This window comes from Ambystoma mexicanum, chromosome 12, assembly GCF_040938575.1.
Source record: "Ambystoma mexicanum isolate Mex_15411 chromosome 12, UKY_AmexF1_1, whole genome shotgun sequence".
Taxonomy (NCBI): Eukaryota; Metazoa; Chordata; class Amphibia; order Caudata; family Ambystomatidae; genus Ambystoma; species Ambystoma mexicanum.
The window spans coordinates 928663187-928678670 of record NC_090936.1 but is presented as its reverse complement, the minus strand read 5'-3'; the positions used below and the strand labels follow the sequence as shown (position 1 = coordinate 928678670).

At 46.1% G+C, this 15484-nt stretch overlaps 1 protein-coding gene across 1 annotated transcript in view; it reads right to left on the bottom strand.

Annotated features, from left to right (window-relative positions):
* Positions 1–15484, bottom strand: part of CFAP54 (cilia and flagella associated protein 54) — a 3669934-nt gene that overhangs the window by 1474782 nt on the left and 2179668 nt on the right. Inside the window, exon 32 of the mRNA XM_069629416.1 lies at positions 7432–7546. Coding sequence (XP_069485517.1) covers positions 7432–7546 — 115 coding nt within the window. The remainder of the gene's footprint in view (positions 1–7431; positions 7547–15484) is intronic.

Below are 15484 nucleotides of genomic sequence, written 5' to 3'. Positions count from 1 at the left end.
TGAGACGCTGCAGCAGAGCTTCACCGGTGGTTCAGTTGTTGCAGATGTCTTTGGCTTCTCTCCTCTTCGGCTTCTTAGTTCCAGTGGCGACGGCTTCTTAGTTCCAGTGGCGACGTCTTCCTCTTCCAGTCCTCAGAACCCTGCTTTTATACAAAAAGATCCCCATTCATACAGCCTAGCTGTCACTCACACAGTGGAGTGGTCATCTTGGCGGGAGACCCTCCAGCCTATCAGGTTAGAGTGCGACATGAGTTGCTGCGGCAACCCTGTCCAGGGGTCCTACTCACCCTCCCACACAAGGTACCCACCCCAAACTCAGTGGCACCGAAAAAGGGGTTCTTGGCAGAAGCCCGCCAAAAGGACGAACAAAGGATCCCCGACCTGGGTTAGGAGTGTAGAGAAAGACACGAGAAAGAATTTATATTAAAGTTCTGGCAAATAAAACCTACCGGTGTAAAGTTAATAATAAAATAAACCGGCGGTATGTTAGAGGCTGTCAGTAAAAGTGGTAGCCTCGAACAATGGGAAAATCCCATAGGGAAATATTTGCGGTCGAATATTTTCGGTAGTAACCACTGCCACCAGCCAGAAACTTTTGAGAGAGGGACTTGTACGGTACCCTCTCGAAAATGAACACGAGGGAAAAACTATTGACCCTTCCCAGTACCTCCATAGTAAGATGGGTTGTACTGGTTTAGTTCATAAGAATTGACTAGTAAAGTCAATTGGGACTTTACATGCCCTGGGAGACAGTAGTCAGTCCCAGGGTATGGAGTCTATGTTGGGGGGTCGCTACGACACCCTAGTGTCACTGCATGGAGGGTGCTTTGTAACACATGCGTAAAAAGATGGTTCCTATGAGGGTGAGATAAACCCCATAGACATTAAACGCCAAAAATAGCCTAGAACACACATAGCAAATATGCCTAAGAGTGGGAAAAAGAGTCACACTCTTAGCAGAAAAAAAACAAACCCTTCAAATCCAGCAAAGCTGCTAGGGGACTCTATAGGTAAGGGAAATTAGCCATATAATGAGAATTCTCCCTAACACACACTGACTCTTAATTTTTAAGGCAGGATTTTGAGAACATGCTGCTGGCCTTTAAGCAGGACATCAACCAGAAGATCACCCAGGGGATTAAATCCTCTAAAGATACTGTAGCCAAATCAGTCTCAGACCTGAATTCCTACCTCATGGACCTTGAATCTTGTGTGAATGATTTGGAAAAAACAGTGTGCAAACAAGACCACGATCATGCTGAACTAGCGGACCGAGTAGTAAGCATCGAGGAACAACTTGAGGAAATCTGGCCAAGCAGGCGGATCTGGAAAACAGATCAAGAAGAAACAACATTCGTCTCTGAGGGGTCGCACGCCACATCCAAGACCACAATCTCGCAGACTATTCATGACCTGTGTCGGTCCTTGCTGGAGCTCCCGGGCTCTGAAGAGCTGATCCTGAATATGACCCACCGTCTATTTCTTTCTGCACAGCAAAGGCGTAACTTGCTCACAGATGTCCCTTTGCGGGGCACTTCTTTTGACAAAACGAGGCTATCATGGCAGCGGTTCGGTAAAGAGAGCCAGTGGAATTCCAATGCACTTTGTTACAGGACCTCTCGCCCCACACCCTTGCCAGTCGTCAGAGGTTACAGAGGGTCTCCATCTGGATGCAGTCGCAAAAGGTCAGTTATCGCTGGGGATTCCCCTGTAAGCGGCTATTTGGCTACCATAATCCCCACTGTGTGGTTGGCTCAGGGGAAGAAGCAAGGTAGCTGATGGGGGGGACGGGCGCACCAGAGCTGCCTGGAGATGGTGTGGATGCAGAGTCCCACTCAGATCCCAGCCCTCGAGATAGAAGAAGACTGTGGGGAAGGAGTGATCCTGCAAAGACATCTCTACAGCCCGATATTGAGCTCTGCTTGAGTGCTCCGGACTGACGGTTAGGGGTAGCCAATTCTTTATGCAATTTCTCTTCCCGGTCTGCCTAGGCCTGTTAGTTCTTAGGAAGTCAAGGGCCGTTTGATCTTCAAGACTTGCTGTTCTCCGGTTGAACTGTTAAATTCTTGTTGTGCTTTGCCAAAGGTTGGAGGGGGGCAAGGGGTTAGAAGGGTGCCCCGAGCAGGTAGTGCCCAATACTGTTAGTTGGATGGGTTTTGTTGAAGTAAAATTGAGTTTTTCAATTTTTTTCTTTAATTATGTTTGTGTTGGTTTTGGGGATTATTGTTTAATTTCTATCATTTGACATAGACTGTTTCTGGCTCTGGAACCTAGCCCCACATGTCCTTCATCCTGGGTATAATGTGCGTTTCCGTGCCTGGGGCGGGCCAGAGGGGACTCATGATGGCGATTACTGACATTTCCTGTGTGATTCTGAATGTGCAGGGTCTTAATGGCGCATTAAAACGCAAGGCGCTGCTTCATAGATTGTCCACTCTGGACTCAGCCCTCCTATTTCTTCAGCAGACTCACTTATTAGCTTTGGACAAAGTGTGCCTTAGCAGCAAAATATATCCTGCGCCCTATTGCACTTCCAGTGGATCTAAAAAATGCAGAGTCGCCATCCTGGTCGGTAAGGGCACACCCCTAAAGGTTCTTAAGATATTGCACGATGGAGAAGGGGTTCCATGTGTTAATATCCCCGCAAAAATATCGCCATACAAGAATTGCGCTGTTTTTTTGCAGCGATTAACACCCTCGCAACTCCCGCTCGCATTTACCCCATAAATATTCCCCACAAATAATGTCACCTATGGCCTTTCCCGGCAACCATATATATGGTGACATTAAGTGTGGGGATAATATTACCCGATACCGGAGAAGGGAGGTATATAATACTCACAGCACTTCTATATGGCCTCATTGTAACCCTTGCATTGATTTACAGCCCGAAAGACAAACAAGAAGTGTTTCTGGCCTCTTTTCCAGGGTTTTGGGTGAATTTGCCGAAGGGCAAATAATTTTGGGAGGTGACTAATGGTGTAGTCGACTCAACGATGGATAAATCCCTAGTCCCAATGCCCCATGACAAGAAGAACTTTCTCGCTCTCACTACATTCTTGCATAAGCACTACCTAATTGAAGCGTGGTGCTTCTTTCACCAGGGGGACCACTCGGCGTCCACAAGGGTTTCTCCAGACTGGATATGTTCCTTGTTACTAATTCTCTAATGCCGTCAGTGGAGGGCATAGAGATACACCCGAAGGCTTTATCTGAGCATGCTTCCCTCAAACTCATGCTCGACTTGCCCCGCCCTTCTCCATCTTTCAAACCCTTCTGGCGGCTGAATGACTTCCTTTTAGAAGACCTGGCGGTAAGAACTCATATCTCCGAGGCTATTGCACAGTACCTCAAAGAGAATGACACTGGGGATATTGAATTTAGCACTTTTTGGGACGCTGGGAAAGCCAGCTGTTATTCGAGGGTGTATAATATGATAGGTTATTTATAATGCGCTTAATACCCAGAGGTTTCAAAGCGCAGACCAGGGGATCGAACCTGTGTTGCTCCGTTTCGTCTTGCTTCCAAGGTGAGCACATTGCGCTGAGCTATCCTCCCGAGACAATAGAGAAATCAGCGGAACGGGGCGGGCTAGAAAACTTTTCCAATTTCAGCTCGAAGGTCGAGGTTCAGGAAAGAGAGGGAAAACGCGCAGAAAGGGTCTCAGCGCTCACTCTGAAAGTGGCTAAGCGGGCTTGGAGGCGCACCTCATGAGAAGGGTGGCGCACTCCATTCTGCTCATAAAGCAATACTTCTACACGAAGGGGTACAAGGCCAATATATTGTTTATATGCCAAATTACGGAAAATGGCCACACAACTACATTGAGCCGCTGGGAACTGAACGGGGCAACGTGTGGTTTCAGAGACAGGGAAACTCTGCATAATGGAGGAATTTTATCACGCAAATTATGCAGCACACCAAGGAGATCAATCCGTAATGAAAGATTTCGCTCAAGTCTCATCTCCCCCAGATCCCATTGGAACTGTGGGATCTTCTAAAAGTGCCCATAACCGCCCAGGAATGCACCCTAGCGATTCGCTCTCTCCCGTCAGGTAAAGCGCCAGAGCCAGAAGGCTTCTCTAATAAATATTATAAACCATGTATTACTGTACTGATGGCACATATGACTAAGCTGTTTAATTCTTTCTTGACTTCTGTGTCCGTGACGGAAGCTAAGACAGAATCAGTCACTATCCTGATCCAGAAGCTGGGGAAAGATCCAGAGGACTTTTCATCTTACCACCCCATAGCGCTCCTAAACACTAACACCAAATTATTTAGCAAAGTAATCGCTACCCTACTTGGGGAAGTCCTCCCAGCCCTAATTGATATTGACCAGAAGGGCTTCATAAAAAAAACAAGCTTCACACGAAAACGTTAGGTGGGTGGTACACCTTGTGGCGCTAGCACCTCAAATCCCGGGGAGATTATCCCTGCTTTCCTTGGACGCTAATTGAGTGTTCAATAGGATATTGTGGGACTATTTGAAGTTACTGCTGCTCCCATACGGTTTGGGGCGAGTTTCTCTAAGCTGGTGTTCGTTAACTTCCAGATTCCCATCACCCGAATCAAGGTTAATTCACTCTGGTCATCCTTGCTTCCCTTGGGCAAAGGAACCAGGCTGGGTTGCCCCCCTGTCTCCTGTGGTTTTTGCCCTGGCTATGCAGCGACTGGCGCAAAGAATCTGCCTCCATCCCTCTATCTCTGGTTTCACATATGGAGGGAAAGGCCATAAGGTAGCTCTGTATGCTGACGATGTGTTGTATTTTCTTTGAGATTCACTATCCCCTTTGCCAGTTCTGATGGACCTCCTAGACCAGTTTGCGGAGGTATCAGGGTTCTGTATTAACTACGGGAACTCTGTGGGACTAGGCCTGACTGAAAACCCCGGAAGCCTTGGCTACCTTAAGAGAGACCTTTCCATTTCACTGGGCAGATCAAGAATTCTCATATTTGGGGGTGCATATTACTTCAACCTACAACGGGTTAGTGAAGGCTAATGTTTTGGATGGAAAGAGGCAGAGGACCTGCTACAGTGGTGGGATTCTGGGGAGATATCATGGCTGGCCGCATCTGCGATGTCAAGATAGCTCTCCTTCCAAAATTACTATATATCTTTCAGGCCTTACCAATTCTAATTCCAGAATGTGAGTTGCTTGACTTACAAAAAGCAGTGGGGCAGTTTATCTCATAGCGTAGGCGGCCGTTGATATCTTGTAAACTCCTCACTAGGGCAACAGCGCTGGGTGGGCATGGGGTCCTGTTGATTCAAAGATACTTTCGAACTTCCCAAATTGTTCCAATGCTAGAATGGGCTATGGTGGAGGACTCACCTACATGGAAAGGTATAGAGCAGGCCGCTTCCCCCTTCCCCTTGAGTCACCTCCCCTTCCTCCCCAGAGAGGTGAGATGATCACATGGCAGGCTTTTAGTGACCACTCACCACCCTGCAGACGTGGGACAAGGCATGTGCGCAACAGGGATTAAAATCTGGGCTAGGTCCTCTCTTCCCGATCTTTCAGAACCCTGCTTTCTCACCAGGCATGTGTACAAACGTGTTCCAAAACTGGGGCTCCGGAGAGAATTGAAGACTAAAAGATCTCTATAAGGATGAAGCTCCACTCATGTTTATTGAATGTAAGGAGAGGTTTAATCAGTAAGGATATGTTTAATCTGTTGGAATCGGAACGCTTTCGCTATGTGCAGCTACGCCATTGGGTGTCTAATGTTGGGGTCAAGCAAGCAGGATGCTGTTCTTCCACGGGCATAGAACCTAGGGTACTGGAGGGGCAAAGTTCATATAGGGTCTCAACGTATCATCGTCTACTGGAAAATGTATCCCTGCGGGAAAAATTCCCATATATGCCGCTATGGGAGAGGGAACTGGGGCTGGAAATCCCACAGGAATCATGGCTGAAAATATGGGCCCGGGCGCATAAAAGCTCTCGATATACTCTCATTAAGGAAAGGGCCCTCAAACTGTGTTTCCCCTGGTACTTTTACCCTCAGCAATTGAATTGCATGCAATCCACACTATCTACTCTGACCGCTTTTGGCATAGCTGCAGAGAGTTGGGAGATTTAGCCCACATGTGGTGGCACTGTCCCATCATACAGACCTTTTGGCAAGAGATCAAAATCTAGGAGATCACAGGCACCCAGCTCCCCATGTGTCCATTGACCCTCTTGTTTGGAGATGTCCCTGAAGACAGCATGCTTCGAATGGTGGGTCCCAAAGCAGACTTGATTTCTCAATTGCTGATGGCCACACAAATCACTCATGCACGGTTTTGGTAGACATCAGAGGGCCCGTTCACCTCTTACTGGTGGGTGAAGGTGTGGGAGATAATGGGGATTGAGAAAATGTCAGTCCTCCTTGCAGGCTGAATGGTAAAGAGTATGTGTCTGATAGAGAACAGATGTTTTTTCGGCCTCTGATATTGAAATACCTAGCTCTGCAGTAATCATACTGGTGTTAAGTGGGAAAGCTAGCAGGCAATGTACAACTACATCATTGTACCTAGTTGTGTGTTTTTTTCTCTTTTTTTTCTTTCTCTCTTTCTTTCCCTTCATTGTTTTTTTTGGTAGGATTTTGTGTTTGACAATAATACAAAATGAAATTTCTATGTCAATTGTATCCTTGTTCTTTTCTTGTGCCACACCCTGTAATGTGACCATCGAAGTTACAATAAAAACATATGTTGCAAAAAAATTCAATAAAAAAGAGCAGTGTTTGTCTAACAGGATTGTTGTGGGCCAAGAAAGACACAAAGGAACTGTGAGACCCAAAGACATTTGTAATACCAGTGAAGAATCCAGGGGGAACGTAATCACCCTCTGGAATTGAGGTCGTTTCCATTTTTGGAACATTTACATTGGAGCTATTCTATTTTTGTTTGAGAACACTTTTTGCAAGTACCAGGTTAAAGACATTTCCCTTTTCACTTTATTATTTTGTTTATAGTGTGAGGGTCAGGATAGAACCTTTCGACACAAGGACGGCTTTTGATTTCTGACATCCTGATATAGACAGATCCTTCGTTTTCTGTTTTAGGGAGGGAATTTTTGTGACCAGCTTTCATTTCTGACCCCTCACATCAATTACAAGTTGTTCAACAGAGAGAAGGGAGTCTTCCTGCTATTGTTGTGGCTCATCATGGTACTTAACATGGCAGAGGTATTATTTCCTTGCTGCAGCTACTCAAAAAGGGCTACCTTGCCAAAGGACAAACACACTTTCAGATTGCTCTAGACTCCCATTCCACAGCATTGAATCAATTCAGTTGGTAAGAACTTACAACAGGAAAGTGAGTGAATTCAGGTGTTTAAACATGCAATCAAATCACACATTAAATACTATGCTAGTCTTGCAATGCCAACAGTCCTTAAATATGGAGTGTTTGAAAACCATAGACAACTTTGTACTTACCTTATGGTACTCAACTAGTGCTGCAGTATACCTTTTATATGCTTCACCAGTTACTGTAACTTCCCCAATCTCTTTTCCAAGATTTTTTTTGTTACCTATGAGAATTTCATTCCTCCTGTATCGAGAAAGGCATTTCAAATCATAAGTTGAATGATTTTTGTAATCAAGAACAGCATACTCTGTAGACCAGCTGGTTTGTATTTCATAAACTTACAAATTGGCTCTTCGATTTTTTTCTCCACACAATACATGTTTATCATCACAAATGCAGACATTTATCCACTCAGCGCTTACAAAAGTATCACTATGTACTAGCATAAATGTATTTTTTTAATAATCTGAAGTTGTGTTCTACATCAGATTTGTTTAAACATTTTGCATTATACAATTAGAATACAGCTTACTAAATATGTCTAGGCGTTGTGGCAATGCCAGTAATCTGACCTTATCAAGAGGGGATAGGGCCCCTTCTCAGCCTGGGATGAGAGTTTTACCGTTGTGGAAGCCAGAGTCATTCCTTCCCCAGAGAGGGTATGTGCAAATTGACAGGGCACAAGTTTTTGTCCCCTCCCCAAGGTCCTGCATGTTTCCTGATATTATCACTTCGGATCACTCCATACCTCGCAATAAACTTGTGGCAAGTTTCTTTCTCTTTCTTGTAGAGGCAGCAGTCATTTGGCAAACCCCCCACAAAATAGAACCTCCCCAGCACCTCAAGTGAGAGGACTGCAGTCATCCAGCAGCCAGTGCCAGTAAGGAGAGAGAGAGAGACAGCAAATGAAGCAACTGAGAGCAGCGCAGCCAGCAGAGACGATGTGCACCTCAGACCAACACCAGCAGACACAATGCACCATCAAGTCTTGCTGGCTCAGACAGACAATGCAATACGCACTTGCCAATCAGAGGCTTCCACAGTAAACAAAGGACTATAACGTACCTACTTTGGAACGTGGCCCTGTAACATGAACTGGCACACTTTGTAAAGTGGGCCGCCGTTGATTCAATTACGACAGCACTGCATGGAACAAAAGGGAGGGATTTGCCCCCCCAAATCTTTAAAAATTGATTATTATAACCTTGCGGGGGTAAGGGGCAGAGAGGACCAGATTGGTCATGGCCAGAAGTCCAATGGGAGAAGGAGGGGGAGGATAAGGAGAGGGCGAGGAAACCAGAAGCTGTGGATTGTTCGGGAGGGGTGAGAGAAGGAGGAGGTGGCAGACAAAGAGACCAGCGGGTGTAAGAACAATGGACTGGAATATGGAGGAGTTTGAAAGAAAACTTGAGGTACTGGTTGGCGAGAGCAAGGGGTACTGTATGGTGAATGTGGGTGCAAGGCCAGTGAGAGTGTTAGAAAGAGTGTAACGATTGAGTGGAAAGAGTAGAAGGTCGGGTGCAGTAGTAATACACAGGAGGGAGTAATAGTGTCAAGGAGGGAGAGATAGTGTGGAGGAGAGGGTAATAGTGTGTAGAGGGGAGGGAAGCAGTGGTTTGGAGAGGGGAGAGTCGTAGGTGAATGAGTAGTAGTGACTAACATCAGAGGGCAGAGGCAGAAGTCAGAAGGAGAGCGCGAGACACCAAAGGGTCAGACGGAGGAAGTACTTGTAGAAAAGGACAGGAGGTATTGGAAAGAGGAGAGCAGTGGCAAAATGGTCAGCAACAGGGAAAGAAACATCAGGGCATAAGAGGAAGATGCCGGGATCTTGAGTGTCTGTAAGGCACAACCCTACAATTCCTTTAGTACCAACATCATTGATAGCATACTCCCACACCAGGATGTCCTGGAGAGAACTTAAATAGATAAGGCGATTGCCTTTAGGACCTCATTGATAGAATGTTAGAACATAGATAATAGGGACCAATAAGCTCTATATACTAACCTGGAGAATAAGTGAACCAGGGCTAGTGAGGAAAACGCTTAGATGGAAGAGAGAGTGAAGTACAGCCCCAGAGGCCATAAACATTCAATAAAAACCCTTGAACCACCTCGAAGTGTTGTAAAGGCCATCTGTGACATTATACAGTGTAAGTACTTACTGACTATTTTTGCAAGGTTAGTGGCCTAAAATCCTGACCTTATATCTTTCCTGGTTCTTCCCATTTATACACTCTATTCACAGGTGTATTCCTATCTGCAGTGAGATACACTTTAATTATAAGGGTTGTGTATTTCGGAGAAGGGATTTCCGTTAAGAAAAAGTCACACACCATAGTGAGCACTGTGCTTCAAGACCATACTCCCCTTTCCTTCATAATTGTTCCAAGTTGTGTCAAGGATCTCCCTAGCCACCAAATGCGCTCACTTCAGCATAGCAGCATTGGGGATAAAGCTAGTGGGAGATGAATGATTGCACTCAAAACTGCTAGTAGTATGAGACTTGCAATGGGCTCAACTCTCTGTAGTGGCATTATCTTGCTCAGCTCAACAGTGTACCTTCTTGCGTCGTCTGTGTTAAGGGCCCATGTTAGGAAGGACTTCCTCTTTTTACTGTTTTCTGGCTCACTTTGAGATCCCAGCACTTTTACAGATTTCTGATTTTTATGTTTGGGTAAATGTGGTTCCTATTAAACCTCACTTAGTGCTGTGACCCATTTTTTGAATGTGTTACCCAGGTAGTCGCTATGGCTCTGAGGGCACAGGTACCTTTTCACACATGTCCCTATGTGAGTCTCCTCACACAGGGAAGATGTTCAGGGTAGGCTGATGGCAGTGTTTTTATGTGTTCCAAAGTTACCTTTTTAGGCAACATTTTTTAACACAAAGTAGTCTTTTTTAGTAGCCAAAATAGCTTGTTGTTTTATGCCCTGCACAGTGAACCTCAGGCTTTGTCAGTTGTCTTCCTCAATTTTGTCTCAACAGAGCCCAGAAAATAAGCCTTTGAGTGAATGTAATCCATTGTTGGCTTGCTGGCAGTCTGTCAGACACCCTAATCCGTATCCTTTCAAGTTTGATGACATGTCTGGAAGTTCGGTGGCCATTCATATTTGGGTGGCTGCCAAAACTTTGACTGCAGTACCTCAAGTGATTGATGGGCTAGAGTTACCCCCAGCCCAGTGGTCGTGTATGGTTGTGGGGATCTGAAGACAGTCCTCAGTTGAATCACTGGACCTTACTCCGAGGAAGCCGAGGGATCGAAGTAGCAAACTGAGGAGTCTGCTGGGCGCTATGCTGCGGTCACATATCCTGCTGAAGGCGAAGCTCTTGCTCTATCTGTTAGGCAGAAACCTGTGCAGTTCCCTCTGGAACCACTGCAAAAGATTTAGGACTACAGGTGTTTGGCAGTAAACCCACTTGGTAGCGGTCTGTACCACACAGATTCACTTGGTAGCTGTGGCTGAGCAGCCAGACTTCCCTCAAGAAGAGTTAGGCAGTATACAGAGTATTCACAATAGGCCAAGAGAACACAGTAGAACAAGTAAACACTGACCAGGGCTTGGTGTAAAAGAGATATAATTATTTATTTAAAACCACATCTAGAAAAACACACAGGCACTAATAGTAAGCAATTCAAAAACACGGTCACTAAAAGATATACACTCCCTTAAAAGAATATTAGACAAGTCTTAAGTAAAGCCCCACTTATTTTCAGACAGCGGTGAGCGCTTAACGTAGATGGCACTCTAATAATTTGTTTTTAAAAAGGGAGAGAAGAGCAGAGAACAAGTTGAAACAGATCCCAACACTTATCAGAACATAACAAGAGAGGAAGGCAAAGTAAAACCGTGAAGTTAGAGTTCAAGAGGCCAGATCCACTTTCAGAGGATCCAAACGAAATGTGTCCAAGGTCACACGGTGGTAGTGCACACAAGTCTTGTAAAGGTTCAAAAAGGAATTGGACCAAAGAAAGGGACCAGTTAGAGGGTCAAGGCGGCCGGCCCAGTCCAGAAGGTTAAGGGGTTATTATTACCTTGTAGCAATCTTTAGAAAGGGAGGCCTGGCGGACACGGTACCTTAAAGTGGTGAGAACGCTCCAGCGGGGGCAGTTGTTCCTGGCAGCGGGTGCAAGTCGGTGCTTCGTCCGGGGGAAGAGAGGATCTCGTCGTGGAGGAAGACAGGAGTCCGTTGCACTGCCAGGGAAGAAACCAGCCGCGGAGTTTCTCAGGTACAAGGAGCGGTCCGGTGATTCGCGGTTAAGTGGTGAGTGGCTATCCGGCTGCCGGGGTGCTTGGCACGGGCAGTTCGACCACAAACCGGGCTGGGGTGCGAAGAAAGAAAGGTAAACTGGTTGTGCCCACCAGTCAGGGGAAGAAGCCCCTCCAGCCGAGAGATCTTCTCTGTCGTCGGGAAGTGGTGAGTCGGTTCTGCAGGGCTCCACCGGTGGTGTCATCGTAGTAGGTCGGCTCAGCTTCTCCCTCATCAGATTCTCAGGTCCTGTGGCGACTTCTTAAGTTCCAGTCCCCAAAGCCCTGCTTTTATGCAGAAAACCCCCATTCACTCAGCCTAGCTGTCACTCAAACATGCTAAGTGGTGAGCAGGCCGGCTCACCACTTGGGCCAATCACACAAGAGTGCGACTTTAGTTACCAAGGTAACTTAGTCCAGGGTGCCTAAACCCCCTCCCACACCCCCTGTGGTACCCAGACAGAGTGGCACCACTTTGGAGGCTTCTGTGGAGAAGCCCGCCAAAAGTGGAACAAAGGGCTCAACTTGGGTTGGAGTCAAAGAAGAGAACACAAACGCCATTTTAGAATCGAGTCTTGGCAAAAAGTACCAACTGGAGAATTAATATTAATTAAATAAACCGGCGGTATGTTCGAGGCTATGAGAATTAAATAATTAAAGTTGGTAGCCTCGAACAATGGGAAAATCCCATAGGAAAATATTTGCGGTCGAATATAAAAAGTAGTTTCTACTGCCACCAGCCAAACTCGATCAGGGGGGACGGAGACGTGCCCCCTCGACTAACAGACCCCGTGGCAATCGAATTGCCCCGACCAGTACGTCCACAATATGATGGTTTGTACCGGTTTCTGTTAATAATTTGGAACTAGTAAAGCCAATGGTGACTTTACATGCCCTGGGAGACAGTAGTCAGTCCCAGGGTATGGAGTCTATGGTGGGGTGTCACTATGACACCCCTGTGTTACTGCACGGAGGGTGCTGTGTAACACACATAGGAAAAACACATGAGACCCTATGGAGTAAAGGACCCCATAGCCCATAAAACACATTACCAGTCAAAGGAATACCATAAATCATGTCCAAGAGTGGGAGAAAAAGAGTCTCACTCTTGGCAGGAGGAAAAAAAACAAACTCTAGAAATCCAGCAAAGCTGCTGGGGGACTCACTAGGTAAGGAAATTCAGCCTAAAGAGAGAATTCTCTCTAACACTATCAAACAGGGGATCCACCTCTCCACCCCACCCACTTGAGTAGCAGGCGCAGTCAGATCCAAGTCCTTCCACAGCCTTCTGGTGCTTTACTGATGTTCATAGTTCTGAAAAGCTCTCACACTGAGCAGGGGCCCTTGCTGTACATATACTATAACTAGCACTACAGTGCTGTTCACATTAAGTGCTGACTCCATTGTGGGATATCCAGATTCACATCCCTGCAGCTCCTCTTGTTCACTAGAACAATTCTTCTACCTCTGCAGAATCCTTGTTTTCACCAAAACTGTCTGTGAGCTGCTTTAAAGAGACACCTCAGGATTCACCACTGGTACTGGTGCTGCTGTGCGCACCACATTATGGGTTGCTTGAGATAGGTCTACCATAGACATGGATTGGGTTTTTGGCACAGGAGGTAGGAACCAGCCTACCCAGACCCAATCCTGACATCCAAAATGACCTCATGTCCCCCAGCCCATCAATGGGCCTTCTCCATAGCATCCATCAGCTTGAGCAGTATTACCAGGTCTGCTGACCCCACGCTCGACTACAACTCTGGGCAGAATGTGCAGTCCATCTGACCATTTTCTATATTGAGCTAGTAGACTATCTCTGCAGTCATCCCAGAGCAGGCCTCTGCCATTCTAAAATGGGTCTGCTTCTCCTGCTGGGTCCTCTTAGCGTTCCAGCTAGGTGGCTGCTGTGTTCAAAGGTCCTGGTTCCTTTAAGTAAAACTCACTTTGTGAGTCACTATAACCAAAAGCGGATTTGTGGATTTGTCCTGTCCCATTCATTTCTATGGAAATAACTACTCTAACTCTGTAGAACTACAAAATGCATGGAAAAGTATTGCTTACATACAATATTTGAAAGCCTGGATATTGGAGTGAGACTTTTGTGGGCTGTAATTTTAACTCGTAAGCTTTTAAACAGTTATAGCCATATGTTCTAGCATTTCCCCACTATAAAATGGTAAAGTGTATCTAACCTGCTGAAAAGGTAGGACCTTTATTTTAAAGTGTCTTTGGTGTCCCTTTTGTATGTCCTGTTTTTGATGTCCAATTCAAATATTCTATCTGCTTACAGTTTGCAGATAATTGTTAATTCACAACTTGTATATAAAGAGTGTACACAATCTGTACCAGCCCTCTCCCCTAAGAGTGAAGCCAGACTGCTTGATCATATTAACACTGTGAGAGTATGGATTACATTGATGGAACTCTGCACACATACTACAAGTTAGCTTTCCTGAACCCCTCACAAGAGGACTTCAGAAAATCCTCCTAATAAACCTTCCAGTACTGGCAGGCTTTAGAATTCGGTGTATTCCTGTTTACTGCACCAACCCTTGCATGTACCCCGCTGCAGCAATCACAACCGATCCACGGTCCCTTCATTCCTCCTTTACAATGCCTCCTTCCCTGGGAGGCTCCTGCCAGTGATACCGCTTCCTGTTAGCTGCAGCCAAGCAGTTCAAGCAAGGTCATCTCCGCCCATCTTCTTTGTCGCTCTACGTTAGAATGTGAGGCTTCACCCTCCCTCACTGGAGGTTCATTTACTTGCTCAAAACAAAAGGGTGATGGTTGGAAGGTTTAGAATGAATGTTAATCTCTGGCATTGCACTGGGCAACCCTCCAGACCATAGTTCTTTGCCTGCTAAGCCATTACAAAAGGGGAATGACCATATGCAAATCAGGCTTGGTCCCACTCCAGTTCAGGGTGGACAGCCCCTTTTGGGGTGGGACCAACCCTGATTTGCATATGATCTTTCCCCTTTTGTAATGACTTAGGAGGCAAGATCTATGGTCTGGAGGATTGGCCAGAGCAATGCGAGAGGTTAGGATTAATTCCAAACCTTCCAGCCATCACCTCTTCTGTTTTGCGTGATTTACTTGCTCTACATGTGTGCCCAGCATTGTGTTCTCCAGTCATGGGCTCTCTTTTCTTGGTTTGGCCTGCAGAATGTGTGTTACTGCCTTGCTTGGTTCCACAAACACTTGTTACTGTGCTCTCAAGACCACCCTGTGAGAAATTCACACTTTGCACTAATCACTTTTGGAGCTATGTTTGACAGAAGGGTAAAGGTTAACAAATCTTGGGTTTGATTTGGATTTTATTAAGTGGTCTGTTCAACTTTTGTAGTACCACTGAGCTGCCTGCCCTACTCCATTCTGTGGGGCCAGGGGTGGAAGTCCCAGGCCCCTCTGCGATTCAGAACGAGGCGATTGTAGAAGGAGAATGGAGGGAGGAGGGGGCCATCCATAGAAGCTGGATTGTAGTGGAAATATAGTGAATTCTGGTATTAGTATCTGGACGCCATCTTGAAATTGAGGTCTGGTGCCATAGCTATGCAAGCATGCTTTTATCCCGTCGCAAGGGTTAGAAGCATGTGCGTGCGATTTCTGCTCGCAACCGTGACAGCACCGCAGAAGGTTAATTTCTTGAAAGACACAGAGTTCTTTATTGTGTGTTATTGTTAGCGCATGTAACCCAGAAGGAATGTATCCGGCAAGGCCAAGAGAGGGTTGGAATGGATCTTTGAAGAGCTATCCCATGAAAAAGGGGGTGAGGGCTTTAGGCCTTCCCCAGTCCAGATCACTAAGTTATAGCGGCCCGGGACCTCATCCCCCAAGCTTTGAACACAAACATCTGAGTGCACTGACCAGTCCAAGGCCCCTGGCCATAAAACTGTAAAGTGGCCAATCGATCAGGAAGATCAGAGAGCAG